Genomic DNA, 17,265 nt, shown 5'->3' on the forward strand with positions numbered 1-17,265 from the left:
ACAGAATGCTTATGAAGCTGTGAGACGACAAACGCAGAAGCGACAGGCGCTGGATCAGAGACGATACGACAAGCGTACCCACAAAACGCCCCTATTGCCTGGAGAGCGTGTATTAGTGCGTAATTTTCGCAGAAGGGCGAAAGGGAAGCTAGGTGTGAGATGGTCTCCTGAACCTTTCGTGGTGGTCTCCCAGCTCTCCGAAGGTAGCCCAGTGTATATCCTGCGGCCGGAGGGTAAGGAGACACCAACCCGCACTGTGCACCGAAATAACCTGCGAACATGTCCCCTTGTTCTGACTGAGAATGCTCCACCACTGAAACCGAATGGAAAATCAGCTGACCTGGAACCCAAACTTCCCCCTCCAACATTGTGGTTGCCAAGACTGATAATGGGATGCAACCCGCAACCAGTTAGATGCCCTGAAAGACAGCCACCAGCTGCTCCACCTGACCCTCCGGATGCATTCGAGGGCCTTGAACCTCTGCGTCGGTCCGAAAGGTCAAACTTAGGGAGACCTCCGGTGAGATATGAAGCAGAATAATGTTCGGGACGACCATTGTTAAAAGGGGGGGAAAAATGTCAAAGGTGGGCCGGAATGTGTGTAATATTTGTGCTGATCCTTAGTATTTCTTTTGGTGTTGGGTGGTTTTGTATGTTGTGCTGTTTTGTTTAGTTTTTACTTTTGCATGCGGTTTAATTTTATTGGATCATGGACCTGATTACACACACCTGGACCTCATTGGGCAGAACCCCTCACCACTGCATAAATGGAACTCTGAGCAGTTGCCGGAGGAGGAAGCACCTGAGGCAGACGCACGCAGCGCAGTTGAAGCGTGCCGCAAGGAATGAAGCTCCGGTTGAGAGCCAAAGGAAGGCGGACCAGCTGATCGCCTTGAAGACGTAGCGGGAGCCGTGTGAGACGGGGGCGTCGACCGTGTGGAGGAACGCCGAGGCTGACCGAGAAGTTGCGTGTGGGACCTGAAGGCCTGACGATCGGTGCATAAAGGAAAGTCTGCTCTCCCGACCGGCCTGGATGCGTGTGGCTGATGTTGGTGTAACACCCTGAAGTTTTTTTCGTTTTTTGTGTGTTCGTTTCAGCCGCACAGACGCTGGTTTTTTCCCCTCCACGGCCGGATTCAACGGTGAACTTCGGGGGGGCGCGGCTTTGGGACTGGACTCTTTTAGCTGGGACTTTTAATCAAACTTTTATGTCTTTTATTTTTTTACCAATATACAGCTGTTTTTAGACTACTATTTATTAAATCCCTTTTTTACATTTTTAATTGTTTCTAGTCATTTTTGCACAGTTTGTTATCGAGCTGATTCAATCACCAGTGTGACATAAGCACAGTTTCATGAACAAGCATCCAGGCGGTGGTGTTCTCACACCAGACTAGCAGGGAGGGGCTTCTCCATCCTTTGATTCATATCCGGTTCCGGGTTACACAGCAGGACGCGTGGCGTGCCTCTCTGCGAATACAACTATCTTCAAATTACTTAAAAGGTTGATTTTCCACAAAAAAGAGAGCTGACCATGGCCCCGAAGAAACTCCAGCAATACGAAGACCTCAAAAAGACTCTTGACATTATTCAAGAAACGCTGAAAAGTTTTATGGAACAAGTGTCGGCTAAGCTAACGCCACTTTGGTAAATGATGGAAGAGTTCCGAAGATTTCGGGCTCAAAACGAGCAGCGAGAAAACCGGGTCGAGATTCTGGAGAAAAGACTGGACGATGTGGAACAGCAAGTAAGGATGAATAATGTCATTCTCACTGGAGTACCGATCAAGCCTCAAGTGAAACTGAATGCAGCAGGAGCTAGCACTGCTAATGCTAGCGCTAGCGTAGCTAGCAGTTCTAATACGGAGTTCGGTGCAGCGACGCTGGAACAGCAAATACATTCATTTCTCACATCTAAAGGGATTTCCCTGGATCTCAATACCATCGAGACCTGCCACCTGCTCCCCAGGAGAACGGAGACGGATAAACCAGCGATCCTCATCAGGTTTGTGAATCACAAACACAAGCTAGCTTTGATGAACCAAAGGAAACACCTGAAAGGTTCGGCTGCTTATCTGAACGACCATCTGACCAGAAGGAATGCTGAAATCTCAAAACATGCACGGCTTCCCAGGAAGCGTAAGCAGATTGAGAACACTTGGGTTAAAGGCTGCAGGATTTACGTCAAACCACTCGGTCCAGAGGACCGGTCCAAGGTTCTGGTCGTGAACACCATGAAGGACTTTGAGAAGTGCTTGATCACGGTCGTCTGAAACAACGTGGAGTAATAAATCAAAGAGCCAAATAATTTCAAGAAATATGACACGTGGAATCATCACTTTCTCTGTATGCCTGACGTAACCTGAATAGCAGCAGAGTTCTGACCTGCAGACAACTTGACCTCAACTTTCACCGCAGCTGATATCAGCTGAAGAAGGATATGGACCTGAATCTAATGTCTGCAGACATAACATGGAAGAAAACTATTAACTGTTTAAACCAAGAGAATCTGCTGTTATCAGTAAAAGAAGAAATACCAACCTTGGACAATCGACAGTTATGGACCCTTTTTACTTTTCCCCTACAGCATTACTTTATTATAAAAAAAAATTAAAAATAAAATAAAAATACAAAAAAATATTTAAAAAAGTAAAACAAATGATTAATCACTTATTGAAAATTGTTAAATTGATTGACTTTTAATGATATTACTTCACTTTCTCCAAAAACTGATAAATTGATTCAAAAATCTTTCCTAATGTAGCATAATTTTGCACATGTTTTTATCTTTTGATACTTGATGAAATTTTGCTATGAAAATTCCTGAAACAGTGTTGTCTGCTTTACTGATATAGTATTATGTTTTATTCATATGAATTACTTTTATAAGTAACATAATCTGCATATATTTCAGATGACTGATCTGCATTTGCCATGTTGATTTCTAAAATAGTTATTTTTGATGTAATACTTAAGTAATTCATCTTTGTCATGTGCTTTCTAGGAACCAGATATTGATAAATCATGTAATAAAATGGTTACAGTATAACGGGGTGGGACTATATAAATTCGCTTCCTTCCACTCCCTTTCAAGCAATATTTATTAATATGTCTAATTATCCTGATCCTTGATTAGTTTCTGTATGAATGTATAACTGATGATTATATTCCTTTTGTGTATTATTTCTACTTAATTGCTTGAAATAAACCATTTCAAATCAAAATCAAATCAAATCAAATTTTTTACTGTTTGCTAGCGATCCAAATCTGGCAGATCATGCCTCAGACGTTTTCTTTCACAGATCTGTTCCAATGTGAAAGACTTGGGCATAAAAAAGCAAATATGAATGTGATCACGTTTACAACAGTTGGCACTTCCGTGTTGTGGACTCCTCACGGGTTTGATCCAACCACGCCCCACCGAGACGCCGCCCCTGAACTGCTTCATCGCCAGCAAGGAACTCGCAGTGACTCGGACTTGGTTTTTTAGGCTGAATGCAAGTTTTCCTCTTATCTATGGGACTTTCTCGATTCTCAGCATTCTAAGCCTCATTTCATCCAACTGATGCTAAAACAGAAGTAAGGAGGAGCTTCTCACCATTTGGAAGTAGGTGCAGCTCTATCAGAGGTCTGACAAAAGCCATTTTGGGAGCATCTCCAAACAGAGCAGCACCAGCTCCTACTGTCGCAGATGGGGGAGGGGGGGGTCCCACAGGATTTTCCCAATCCAGTTGTGTTCACACTGACCCCCCCCCCCCCACACACACACACATACACACCCCCACACATCAAGGTGTCATGTTGGGGGAAGGGGGAGGACATCCCACTTTACTAAGTCATTTTGGTTACTGGAACGCCCCAAACAGGCTCCGCCTGCATGGTGACGTCTCTTTGGTCGCGTAGTCCCACCTACCTTTGGACACACGCTGTGACATCAAAAGCCCCGCCCCCATCCACTTTCATCTTCATTCCTTCAGTTCATTCTGCTAGACCGCTGCAGTGATTTGGGATTGAAGAAAGCAGAGTTTACCAAGACCTTTGGACCGACTGTGGAGATTTCACTCTGGACCTCCAGCAGCTGGGGTTCTGCTCCCCACCAGTCGTCCTGCGATTCCCAAATGAAAGCCTCACTTTACTTTCATCAGAAAACCTTGGACCTCCAGCCAACAGTCCGGTTCTTCTTCTCCTTGGCCCAGTTGAGACGTTCCCTCCGTTGGTCCGGGCTCAGAAGAGTCTTGACCTGTAGAAGCTGACGGTTGGAGCCCGTCTCCTGAATTGTCTGAATGTGGTTTTTGAAGCTGTTCCTCCACCTCATTCCACTCTTTCTGGAGGTCTGCAGCTTCTTGAATCTTCAGATGATCCTCTGAAGTCTGCATCTTCTCCTTCCATCAGACTTTCCGTTGATCTGCTTTCACACCAGAGTTCATCTTAAGGTGAACAGAGACCCTCATGGGACCTCAATTCCCTTTTGCTCGTCCTAAACACGAGTTCAGGTGAGTTTTTACACCTGTCCAACCCAGAGGACCATCAGAGGAAACCAGTTCTGGATCCGACCAGGACCAGACCTGACCTGCCGAATACGAAGTCTTTCCTTTTTTTTTTGTCAGACTTCTAACCACGTCTGCTTTTTGAGCACTAGTTAATTGTGGTGCTTTCCAGGATTCTGTGAATAGACCAGTGGCACAGCGGTAGAGTGGCTGACCTCCCACCACCCTCGGGTCCTTGGTTGAAACCCTAAAGCTGACATTGCTCCCGGTTAGTGTTGTCATCTCTGCAACCTTCGGTCCATGAGCGAATGGGACCGTGAGGCCCCATGGGGCGTCATCACGGTAGAAAAGGGTTCATCAAATGCGTGGCCCTTATCATGCATCTGCTTTTTCACACTGTTTTTACTGGAGACATGTGGCTCATATCTATTTTTATCCAGATGAGACGCAGTGTTATGGCCTAGTCACTCACTCACAACTGCCCTCACGGCGGGATACGAGCAGTCTGCAGGTGAAGAACCTGTGCGGGACACGCAGGTGACCCACACAAAGTATTAAGGGCGCAGAACATTCTGTGAACCCGTAGAGAGGAAATGTTGCGGCCGGCAGGTCGTAGTGAACACTTCTAGAACTCATTAGGGTTAGGAGGAAGAGGATGAAACGCCGGCGAATTGTACAATCCTGCAGACTGAGCAAGCAGCCCTTAGTGCTTTTCCCATATGTTGCTCCATGCAGCCTGACAGAAAATGAGGAAATTAGACAAAGTGTAGTTTGTCTGGACATCTTACACACTCACGTGTCACATGCACACCCCGTGCGTGCAGTCAATCAGTACACACACCTTACTTAAGGTTAGTGTGGCATGAGGACCCCATCCGTTAGCATCACCTGTGCGGTGCCTGAAGCTTCCTTCACAGTAGACTTACCGCTTATTCACGACGCACCTGCACCGCCTTTTGATGCAGCCTCTCCTCTCTACGACCCCCCAGAGGCCCCGACACCCCAAAACCCAGCGGCGTCCGTCCTGGTCAACACCCCCATACGGGTGACTGCATGAAACCCGCATGTGCCTCTGAGATTTTCCTACTACTTTAATAATCCAGGTAACTGTGCTGAGGCCATTTTGTATCATTCCAGGTATTTGTGCAAAGGGAAAATGTTTGATCTTGATGAAGAACTGACACTTTGGCATTTATTTACAGTCCTGGGAAAAAGTATTTGCCCCCTTCCTGATCTCTGTTTTTGCATATGAACCCCTCACAACCCAAAAAATACAGAATTCAGTTTCAAAATAATCATTTTATGTACCAAGAGGAGGAAAAATTCAATCCCATCTGTGTGAGGAAATAATTGCCCCCCGCCCCGTGACTAGTTACAAAGTTGGGACAGATGAGGTCCACTTCAAAAGCCAAACCTAAACACTATCATACTTCTACAATCAGGAAATCTGTCAGAGAAAGGGAAGTGAGCTACTAGAACCAACCCACTAACCACGATCCAAAGAAAGACCAGGAGAAATGAGAAACAAAGCGACTGAAATCCATCAGTCTGGAAAAGGTTCTCCAAGGCTCTGGGCCTCCAGCAAACCCGTCAGAGCTTTGATCTACAAATGAAGACAACCAGGAACTGTGTGGTCGACCAACTGAAATGACTCTAAGAGTGCAACTGCACCTCATCCAGGAGGTCACAAGAACCGCGGACAACATCAGAAGAACTGCAGGCCTCGGTTCCGGTCAGTGTTCATGACTCCACCGTAAGAAAGCACGGCCGACAATGACATCCATGGGGGGGTCCCTGGCTAAAAACCCTGCAGAACACAGCAGATCGTCTCACTTTGGCCAAAAACCAGCTTGATGATTCTCAAGCGTTAGGAGGAACGTTAAGTGGAACTGTTCTGGAGGGGGGCAGCCGTTACATGTGGGGTAAAGATGGGACAGCGTTTAGTAAAAAAGAGCATTATGCCAACAGTGAAACATGGGGGTGGCAGTGTGATGATCTGGGGCTGCTTTGCTGCCTCAGGAACTGGACATCTTGTGACTGATGGAAGGACTTCTGTTGTCTACCAGAAGCTCTTGGATCACGCAGCAGGACACTGAAGCACAGCAGCAAGTCCACCTGTGGAGCCGCCGAGTCAAGGTCCGGATTTCAGTCCTATTGAGATGCTTTAACGGGTAGTTCAGGCTAGAAAACCTTTTCCTCCAGACTCATCGCAGACGCTCGATTTCTGTTATTGCTCGCCTGTTCCATTTTTCAGTTCGGGGGGGTCAGAAGGGTTTAGCCTTTTTGTGCCCTTAATAAAGAAAATCCTTTCAAAAGTGAATTTTGTATTTCCCGGGGTTTTCTGAGAGATACTAAGATTGGTTTGGTGATTTGAGACCCTAGTGTGCGATTCATACGCAAAAGAAAATCAGAAATGAAGGAGGGGGCGACTGGGGTGCATCCCCCGCTTCCCCTCAGAGATGCTCAGCCGGGATCTTCTGATGTTCAGTAGAAAACACCGAGGTGTGGGTCTGCAGGTCCTTCAGAGGCAGCTGCCCGTGCACACCCACACCTGGGTGATGTGCATCCACCTCCGTGCACGTGGTTAGGCGCTCTCTCTCCTCCCTGGCTCCACATGCTGATGAGTTTTACGTCACATTTGTATAAACTTTTATTCAGAGTCAGTCCGTTAAAGAAGATCCCTTAAACATGGAAAAGAAACGAATAGTTCACATCCACAGCCTGGACGTCCTGAAACGGGTGGTGGAGCTGCAGACCAGCAGGCCCACAGGGTGGAGTCACAAGGCCAGCTGGACAGGAAGCTCCGCCCCTCACAGGCTGGAAACAGAACAGCATTTCTGAACAGGACCAGAGGGGGGCGCTGTGTGCTGCTGCAGATCCAGATCTGTCCGTCACCACAGACGTGACCCAGTCACTGATAAATAAAATAAAGGTACAAAACCTCTTTGGGGAGGGGGGCAAACAAACAGCAAAACGTCTCTGCAGCATCTGCAGCTTCAGTAGAGAGTCCTGAGACTAGAACAGAGAGCCGCTGACCAGAGGGGGGCGCAGCAGAGGGGCGGATCCAAACATACCCCCCCTCAGTACCCCTGCAGGCCGTTGTACACCTTCTGGACAGAGTCCTGCTTCAGGAGGAGCCGCACACCTGCAGAGAGACCAGATGGGAACTTTGAACCTCAGCAGGACTGAGCGTCAGCGGGAGAACGTGCCGACGTTCTCTGCTCGCATGTCCTGCACGGAGAGCGGCGAGTCCGACCGCCGTCCTGCACGGAGAGCGGCGAGTCCGACCGCCGTCCGGCACGGAGAGCGGCGAGTCTGACCGCTGTCCTCTGAGAACCAAGCTACTGCAAATTCCTCGGTCGTCTCAGTTTGATGAAGAACATTGAAGATAAATACAACCGTTTGGAAGAAGAGCATAGATCGTGGGGTCAGGAAGAGGAACAAGAACAAAACAGAAGAACTCTGTTTCAGATTTCTGTCAGCGTTCTCGTTTGCTGCGTAAAGTCGTCTTAGGAGACACAACGCCGACTTTGTTGTGTTTTTTTAAAAACGACCTGGTTCTCTGGAAACACAGCAGCAAAGGACAGAAGCAGAAGTGGGGGCCACGAGTGTTTGAAGTTCAAGTTGATGAGGAGACAAAAGTCTAAAGGAGGTTGTTAATGTTAGTGCGGCGGCGGCTCACCGTCTCTCTGCTGGTCGTCCAGCTGAGTCTGAGGAAACTCCACATCAAAGGTGATGATCAGAGAACCGCGGATGTTGATGTTGTCAAAGTTTGGCAGACCTTCGCCTTTCTTCCACATCCGAGCTCCTGGTTTGGTGATCTTGTCTCGGACTATGTGGACCTGAACAGCAGACAGGTCTTCAGTTTCCCACCCGGACAGAGCAGAACTCTGATCCGTGTTTAAGGCTGTAACAGCGCAGACGCCCACATGGCACACGCTCTATGACCTACCATACGTCTTCAACCGTTTACGCCATCAGTGGGAATCCACTGATGCTTACGCGTAGAGTGTCGCACATCAGCACTTTTATCACGGTCCGGGAGATTTCTGGATTCTGATTGGCTGCTGGGTGTGCATTATCAGAAACGTGCGTTCATTTCTGATAATGCACACTTGGTCAGCCACTCTAAGCCGGTTTGGTCCGCTTCAGATCCGCTAAAATTGCGTTCATCGTGTAAACGGTTGAAGAGTTACGGATAAGAGGCCGCGAGCGTGAAGCTCCGGCGTTTACGGGGAACCTTGTGTCCGTCCAGATGGACGATGTCCATCTCAAAGCCGACCAGGGCCTCCACCAGGGAGATGGTGACGTTGGTGTACAGGTCGTCCCCCCTGCGCTCAAACACAGGGTGTCTGCAACAGAAGAGCACGCCCACGTCAGCCGCTACACGCCCCCACCGACAGAGCATGAGCAGAAGGAGAGTCCTACTTCAGCACTTTGATGCGGAATCGTAGATCTCCGGGTTCTCCGTCGACGTGCGGCTCACCTGCAGAAGGTCAGACATGAGGGACATTTGGCTGGCAGACGATTCCCATGTGGACCTGCTGAGGTTACCTTCTCCGATGAAGGGATACTCCATCTCATCCCTGACTCCCTGCTCGATCTCCACCTCCAGAGTCTTCTCCTCGTTGACCAACCTGGGGGTCACCAGGCACCAGTTCAGCCAAAGGCGCAAAGAGCGGATGGTTGGATGGCGTCTCCAGCATCCAAACATGAATCTACCGTCTTCACACAGAGAAATTCTATGCTGGTTCTGTCAAAGTTCAGCCTTCAAATGCCCCAAATGCTCCAGGAGGGAGTCTAGTTTCTGTTTTCAAATGAACCAAAAAAAGTTTCTGGAATTCTTCAACAACATCTGCAGCTTCTCCGTCAACCTTCCTGCTGTTGGTGTCAGTCTGACACACATCAGTGTGAACCCTCATCTTCCTCCTCGCCCAGCTGCCTCATCACTTCTACAGTCTTCACAGACACAGACGCCCTCTTTCCTCATCATGGATTCAAGTATTTTTTGGGTCTAAGAACACGTTTCTGCCCGTCCGTCACACCGGGCTCAGAAACGCCTCCATTAAAAACTTGATGTGATGCACGTTTGGGCATCACATCAAGAACAACAACGTCCAAGCTTGGGACAAGATGGCGCCAGTGTGTGCGGCCTGCCGTCTGTTTCTGCGTTGTGCTCTAATGTTTTTACTTTTATTGATGATTGTGACACAAGAATCTATCTGTCTGCTGGTGTATGATCGGGAATCGCTACTGGATCTTGGTCTCCAAAGCATAGGGCTTGATTTGCAACATTTCCGCGGTCAAAAAACCCTGCCGCCTTTTCTAGAAGAAATTCCTCCGTTTCTCCGCCGCCCGTCACCTCTCCTTCCCCCTGGGAAAAGACGCCGCCGTCGCCGCGGAAGACGAGGTGGTAAAATGATCCGCTTAAAAGCCCGTCTGATACGTTTTGCTGGTCACACCAAGGCCGAACTCAAAGAGCTTAAACGCCGCTGTCCTTCCTATCGCTCCCTGGAGCCTGTAATCAGCTGGCTGACTCCTGTCATCGGGTTTGACAAGCTGTCAAACTCCTATCGGCCCCGCTCACCCCGCCCGCGCCATAGAGGAGTTAACACCCGCAACCTACGACCCCTGGACCGGGAAATCCGAGGATCCCAGCGCGTCGGATCATCAGCTGAGGATCAACTCTGCTTCGCGTTGTTAAACGCACGGTCCATCTCTAACAAAACTTTTTATCTGAACGACTCTTTCACATCGGAGCACTTGGACTTCCTTTTCCTGACGGAGACATGGCAGCGGGAGACGGACCACATCCATTTCAACGAACTGTGCCCCCCGAACTGCTCTGTGCTCTGCACCCCCCGCTCATCAGGAAGGGGTGGGGGCGGACTGGCTGTCGTCTACCGGGATATCTCCCCCTGCTCAAAGCTGAGGTCGGATTCTTTCAGCTCATTTGAGCTGCAGATTACCAAGGTTGGATCTGACTCTCCGTTTTATTGCATTTTAATTTGCCGACCTCCTGGCCCCGCACGGGTATTTTTTGATGAGTTTGCCGAGTTTTTATCAGGCATTATCAATTTTAACTCTGTACTCATAATGGGTGATTTTAATATCCACATTGATGACTCTTCCTGTGCCTCTGCCTCAGAATTATTATTTATAACTGAGTCTTTTAATTTGATTCAACATGTTTCTGTTCCCACCCATGACAAAGGACACACTCTGGACCTAGTCTTCTCCCTAGGTCTGGATATTAAGCAGCTCAGAGTTAAAGACAGTCACATCAGTGATCACTGCTGGATTTTCTTCAGTGTGATTTCCCCCCGCCCATCTTTACCTTCACCTGTTAGAATGCAGCGACGTATTTTAAGTCAGAATGTATCGGAAAGATTCACTGATCTGTTTGATGCAAACTCTTTTAATAATTTTAATGATGTAGATTCTTTTATGCATTCTTTTAACGGTCACTGTGAAACTATTTTAAACACAATTGCTCCTGTCAGACAGAGTGTCTCTTCCAAAAAGTCAGTTCCTTGGATAAATGCTGAAATTCATTCCTTCAGAAGGCTTTGCCGAAAAATAGAACGTCTTTGGAAAAGAACAAAACTGGAAGTGCACAGGCTGCATCTTAAAGAGCTGATCTCCACCCTAAATGGCATGATAAAGCAAGCTAGGTCAACATTTTTTCATAAACTTATTTCAATGAACAAAAGAAACCCCAAAACTCTTTTTAACACCATATATACTCTTACATCACCCTCCTCCTCTCAACTCCCCAATCTTTCTCAATCGGATTGTAGCACTTTTCTTCAGACCTTCTCGGCTAGGATTTCAGATGTTGGACATGACATCCCTCCTTTAGTCGGTGCTCAGCCACCTCCATCCCCTCAATTCTCTCAGACTTGGTCTATTTTTTCTCCAGTCACAGTGGAGGACATCCATTCTCTGCTCAGTAAGATCAAGCCCTCATCTTGCCCCCTTGATATAATTCCAACTCCTATTTTTCTCCAAGTGTTTGAGTGTATTGGTGCTGCCGTGGTTGACCTTATAAATCTCTCCTTAACGTCTGGATCCGTTCCTTCCTTTCTGAAGCACGCTATAATAAATCCTGTGCTTAAAAAACCTAACTTGGACCACTCTGATCAAAATAATTTCCGTCCCATTTCAAAACTTCGTTTTATTGCTAAGATCTTGGAGAAGGTTGTAGCAGAGCAACTAAGGTCATTCTTAGAAGAAAACAATATTTGTGACGTTTTCCAATCTGGCTTTAAAAAGAACCACTCAGCCGAAACAGCTCTTTTAAAAGTTTCCAACGATGTGCTCATGGCGGCAGATTCTGGTCAATTCACCGTTCTCGTTCTTTTAGACCTAAAATCTGCATTTGATACTGTAAACCATGTCATCATGCTCGAACGTCTTCACAACGACTACGGTTTATCTGGTTCTGTCCTAAGCTGGTTTGTCTCCTATTTCAGTGGTAGATCTTATAAGGTATGTGTTGACTCTCTTTCATCAGAAGCAAAAATCCTGTCTTGTGGCGTTCCCCAAGGTTCTGTATTGGGACCCATTCTATTCACTCTCTACATGATTCCCCTTGGGAGACTCATCAGCAAATTTTCAAATATTTCTTATCATCTTTACGCTGATGACATTCAGCTTTATTGCTCCTTTGGTAAAAATAATTACACAAATCTTTCAAATCTCCTAGACTGCTTGGCCAGCATTAGAGTTTGGTTAAATGACAACCATTTACTCCTGAACCCAAACAAGACAGAGACAATAATTTTTGCTCCTGATGACAAAATTCCCTCCATCAAAAGTCACCTTGGTTCAATGAGCTCTTCTGTCCAGCCCAGTCTCAGGAATCTTGGTGTCTGGTTTGACAAAGCTATGTCTCTAGACTCGCATTCGAAGCGCTTGGTCAAAAACTGTTTTTACCACCTGAGGAATGTGGCTAAACTGAAGCCAATGTTGACCAGATCTGACCTTGAGCTGATCATCCATGCTTTTATTTCCTCTCGTTTAGACTATTGTAATTCTCTTTTTACTTGTTTTAACAAAAAGTCTCTTAAACGTCTCCAACTGGTCCAGAACTCTGCTGCAAGGCTTTTAACTGGAACCAATAAGCGCACTCATGCCACCCCTCTGCTTTTATCTCTACATTGGCTTCCTGTTAAATTTAGAATAGATTTTAAGATTCTGATTTTAGTTTTTAGAGCCCTGCACGGACAAACCCCGATCTATATTTCTGACCTTTTAACTCCCTACACTCCTGCACGTTCTTTGAGGTCCACTGAAAAAAATCTTTTATGTTCCAAAAACTCATTTTAAAACAAGAGGAGACCTCGCCTTTCAGGCAGTTGCTCCCCGACTTTGGAATGACCCCCCCCTGTCTCTGCGCCAGATTGACTCAGTCGAGTGTTTTAAAGCTCAAGTTAAGACCTTTTTATTTAGGAAAGCTTTTAGCTGACTTTTACTTGTGTTCACTTTTGCCTGTTTGTTTATTTCTATGCCTGTGTGCGTTTTATTGGGTATCGCTACTGATTTTATATTGTTTTTACTTTGTGAAGCACTTTGTGAGTCGGATCTGTGAGAAGTGCTATATAAATAAAGATTACTTACTTACTTACTTTTGCGTTCAAAACTCTCACGTCCATCTGAAGCTACGCACGTTTTTAAGTCATGCGGCCATTGAACGCCTGCTGAAAGTCAAATTAGCTGAACTTTGACCCATCAGGGACTTGGATTTGGTCAGAAACGGCGACCGTTTGAGCATTGATCATGAAGGAGAAATGAATCATTGTGATTTTTGTCGGAATTCCACGGCCCGTCTTTGAAATATCAGAACAGCTCTGGAAAAAACCTGGAGTGAAATTCTCCAGTGTGCACCAAGACTCTTCCAGCTGTGAGGACACGCACTGGGGGGGCAGTTCAAAAAGCCACGGTCAGGGCGTTCTTCAACACGCCACACATGCTCAGTGTGCCTGCAGCTTTACCCAGCAGCTGCACCTGAGCAGACGCTTTAGGAGAACGCCTGCTGATGGAAACAAGGCATTTTTTGAACTCTCAGAGTTCAAACCTACATAGAAAAATAAGTCCAGGATTATAGAATGAAAACAACGATGTGCTCGCGGCCGAACATACATGTAGATTTGGTGATTCTGCGCCACAGAGGACGATTAACAAGCTCAACGGCCAATCAGGACGCAGAACACAATGTGCCGTTTAAGGAAAGCATTTAAAAAGCAACGTTGTGCTGAAAAAAACCATAAACCAGGGAGGCCTGGAGAGCTGAACCGCGGTAGAACGGGGAACGCTGAGCTGATGTGGTTTCATGGCGGACGGAGGTTACTCCGCCCTGATGCCTGACCTCACACCGCCATGCTATGGCGTGACCACGGTGGGGGCTGTCAGTCAAAGCGTCAGCAGGAAGCCTCACTCACTTGACATTGGGACACTCGTCACACACCGTCTCCTGGGTCATCTGGAAGCGGCCCGGCCCGAGCTGCGTGGTCCTCATCTCCTGCCTGCAGTTGCACTTCCTCTTCCCCGGAGCTTCTTTGGCGACGGGCTTGTTCCGCACGACCTGCCAGAGCGGGCGGGGCCACAGGCGTCAGGAAGGGGGCGGGGCTCCCTCCCACCACAGGAGCTTCCACTCACCTCCACAAAATTCCCAGAGTACACCTCTTCCAGGGTGACCTCGAGGTCGAGGATGATGTCATTTCCTCTGGGGATGTTCCGGTCCTGCTGCTGTCGGTTTCCTCCAAACATGAAGCCAAAGTCCCCGAAGAAGCTGTGGGCGGGGCATAAAAAACACATGTGACTCAGATCGTTCTTTGACTCCAGGGGTTCAGGATGGATCCATGTGGAGACATGTGCAGCCTGACTGCTGGAAGACCAAGTCTTAGTTAAATAAATGTTTTCTCCTTAAAGGTTTGTTTTCTACATTTTCCTAAATAAGAAAATGAATTCAGTGAGTTTCCTGACAATTTCTGTCCTGCAAAAACTGCAATTATGTGAAGATGGTTTATGCAGCAATAATCAAAACCACTTGAAATCATGAATCCAATCCACGATGGAGTCTCCAGCATCCGTCTGCAGACTGATTGAAGGACGAGGCTGATCTGGAGGAACAGAACCGTTCAGGTGTGTTCCACCGCCTCAGCCTCTGGATGCAGCCGTCACCTGGAGAAGATGTCGTTGTGGGAGCTGTGGTGTCCCTCTTTGAGGCCGTCCTCGCCGTACATGTCGTACTGCTTCCTCTTCTCCTCGTCTGACAGAACCTGTGAGCAAACGCCATGAGGTCAGGAAAGACCCGCCGTCTTCTCAGCAACCGGACCCCCCATGTAGGTTTAAAGGTCTTAACTGTGAGCTCCAGGTCATGGTGGGGTTAAAAGGTCAAACGTGTTCAGGGTTTATTGCAACCCTGTGACTGTGTCAGTGTTCCACATTCATAAGTGATTAACGTCATATTCATAAAAAATGAACATGTTTTACTTACATGTGCCACAGAATCCCTGAGACTGACTGTATAGAACAGAACAGAGTAGAATAGAAATGTATTGATCCCACAAAGGGAATGTAGCCCCTCGTGTTTATGTGTCAGAGCTGATCTCCGGTGTTTCTCATGCGGCTGCCTGACGAATACTTTAAATTCTGTATACACAAATGTTGATTCCTTAACATCAAACCATATTTAGTCACATTTAATAAAGAACTTTGCTTTCATTTTTCATCTGTGAACTTGCTATGTAACTAAATTATGTGATAACCACTAAGTTAATGATCATTATAATGCCCATGTACCCCCCTTCTTTTGTTTTAATCTTATTTGATTTAAATGTGTATTTTTGGGTTATTGTATATTCTTTTCCTTAATTGTGTTACTGTTCACATTTTATGGCCGTTCTCATTGTAATTTGACAAACACCAACTGCCACAAAGATTTTAAATCTCAAGTTAAAAAAAAATAAAACCCAAAAACTATCCCACTGATCCACGTCTGCCTTCAACGCAGTCCACCAATCACAGGCAGCCACACAGATCTGTGGACCAATCACAGAGCGTTTCCAACGACAACCAAAAGCAGCCTCGAGCGCTTTCAGCCAAAAATCAGACGCAATCAGAAACCCGTCGGGTTTTCCGGAACCTCTGACGTTTTCTAGCCCAAAAACAGCGGCGAGGCCTAAACTATTCTGACCCCGACCCCCCCCACACCAACGTGGCTTTAAACACAGCCCCCCGGGGCTCGCGCTCACCTCGTACGCCGCCCCCAGGTCCGCGAACTTGTCCTGCGCTTTGGGGTCGTCCGGGTTTCTGTCGGGATGGAGCTGCAGAGCCAGCTTCCGGTAAGCCTTCTTGATGTCCCGGATAGACGCAGTCTTGCTGACCCCCAGGATCTGATAGAAGTCCCTCCTGTGGCAGACAGGGACCGGGCATAAGCGGCGGGAGGAAGCACCTGCTGTCGCCGGAGAGCGGCGGGAGGAAGGAACGGGGCCGAGCGCGGCCAAGGTCCGCCAGAACCGACCCCGCTGCGGCGGAGTCCCCCAGCGCCGTGGCGGACCACAGCCGTGCTGGTCCGGGCCATCACGCCGCAGCGGACCCTGCTCTGCTCGCCCGGTTGAAGACGGAGGCGCGCGCAGACCAATCACATTCAAACATGTGTACCGACCGGCCGGCACGTCGCGGCCGACCCACTTACCCGGCGAGCACCGCGGGCGCGGCGCACAGGAGCAGGCAGCCGATGGTCCACAGCTTCATGCCGCGTTCAGACACGCTGCAGTTACGAAGGACGAAGGTTTACGGTCTGCGGAGGCTACGATAACACCGCTGCTAGCTTCTTCCTGCTGTCACACACTCAAACTCCGCCCCCGGAAACGGCCGGGAAAACTCCTCCCACTTTTAAAGAAACAGCGTCCCTTCATTTCCGCTCAGAACAGCCGAGACGAGTTTCCGGCCTTCAACACAACAGGTGTGTTTAAAAACACCTCAACAGGTGTATTTCTAGGAAACGTTGACTGTCGGTGGGAGCGCGCTGGCTGTCCGTCACACGCAGTGTTTTGTTAAATTAATGCAAAATAGACATTTTGAAGCAGTGATGGAGAAGAGGACTATGAACAAACTGGTGTCCATCATGGAGGATCCTGAGCATCTTCTGCATCCTGTACTGGACAGACAGCAGGAGGGTATTCCAGAAGGCCCATTTAAACTACCCTGACTTTAACCCTGAACTCTGTCTGAAATCCGCCTGAACTTGCTTACTCTGGGTATGTCGGTTCCAAAAGTCCGGATATGAGTTGGCGTAATTACGCTCTACTTGGTAACCCTGGGTTAATGCTCGTGCACAGCATGTATATAAAGACATTCTCAATGGATCGCCGATTTCTGGAGTCACCATGGAAACGCGTGGAGAAAAAAAGAGAGCGCTATACTTCAGTGAGACGGAGTCTGAGATTTTAATGACGGTATGAAGATTATACGTTCATCAATAAAGTAATACGGCTGCATCATCAGCAAAAGAAAGAGTTTCTGCTTGGAGAAAAGAACAGACAAAGTAAACGCACGAGTTTCTGATCTTATTTCCATTTTCCTTGTGACGCATATATAAAACGTATCCAACTTAAATGAATGAATTCAATTGGTAACAAGTAATTTAGTTAAATTTATTCAACCTAATTCATTATGTCTATCCAGCTCAATATTTTTTTACAACTCAATTTTACACATTTATTTAACTAAATGTAATTTTACTCCAATTCAATTAAATGTTTTTCCATCTT

General features: G+C 47.4%; 1 protein-coding gene across 1 annotated transcript; it reads right to left on the minus strand.

The window, feature by feature from the left end:
• Nucleotides 1–7,111: 7,111 nt before the first annotated feature.
• Nucleotides 7,112–16,378, minus strand: dnajb11 (DnaJ heat shock protein family (Hsp40) member B11). Its single transcript, XM_078939043.1, has 10 exons — nucleotides 16,188–16,378; nucleotides 15,745–15,901; nucleotides 14,672–14,769; nucleotides 14,147–14,279; nucleotides 13,930–14,072; nucleotides 9,041–9,123; nucleotides 8,915–8,972; nucleotides 8,727–8,838; nucleotides 8,169–8,328; nucleotides 7,112–7,631 (listed from the first exon to the last, which is right to left on the minus strand). Exons 1-10 carry the CDS (start codon nucleotides 16,244–16,246, stop codon nucleotides 7,567–7,569), a joined length of 1,068 nt encoding a protein of 355 aa, XP_078795169.1. The 5' UTR covers nucleotides 16,247–16,378; the 3' UTR covers nucleotides 7,112–7,566.
• Between the last annotated feature and the right edge of the window lie 887 nt (nucleotides 16,379–17,265).

This window comes from Oryzias latipes, chromosome 21 (assembly GCF_053564925.1).
Source record: "Oryzias latipes strain Hd-rR chromosome 21, Olatipes_Hd-rR_3.1".
In the NCBI taxonomy this organism is placed as follows: domain Eukaryota; kingdom Metazoa; phylum Chordata; class Actinopteri; order Beloniformes; family Adrianichthyidae; genus Oryzias; species Oryzias latipes.

Coding starts and splice junctions, on each gene's coding strand:
- dnajb11 (XM_078939043.1), bottom strand. CDS start 16,246: ATGAAGCTGTGGACCATCGGCTGCCTGCTCCTGTGCGCCGCGCCCGCG. Junction 14,280..14,671: donor CACAACGACATCTTCTCCAG/GTGACGGCTGCA, acceptor CCCCGCCCACAG/CTTCTTCGGGGACTTTGGCT. Junction 8,329..8,726: donor TCCATCTGGACGGACACAAG/GTTCCCCGTAAA, acceptor TCTGCTGTTCAG/GTCCACATAGTCCGAGACAA.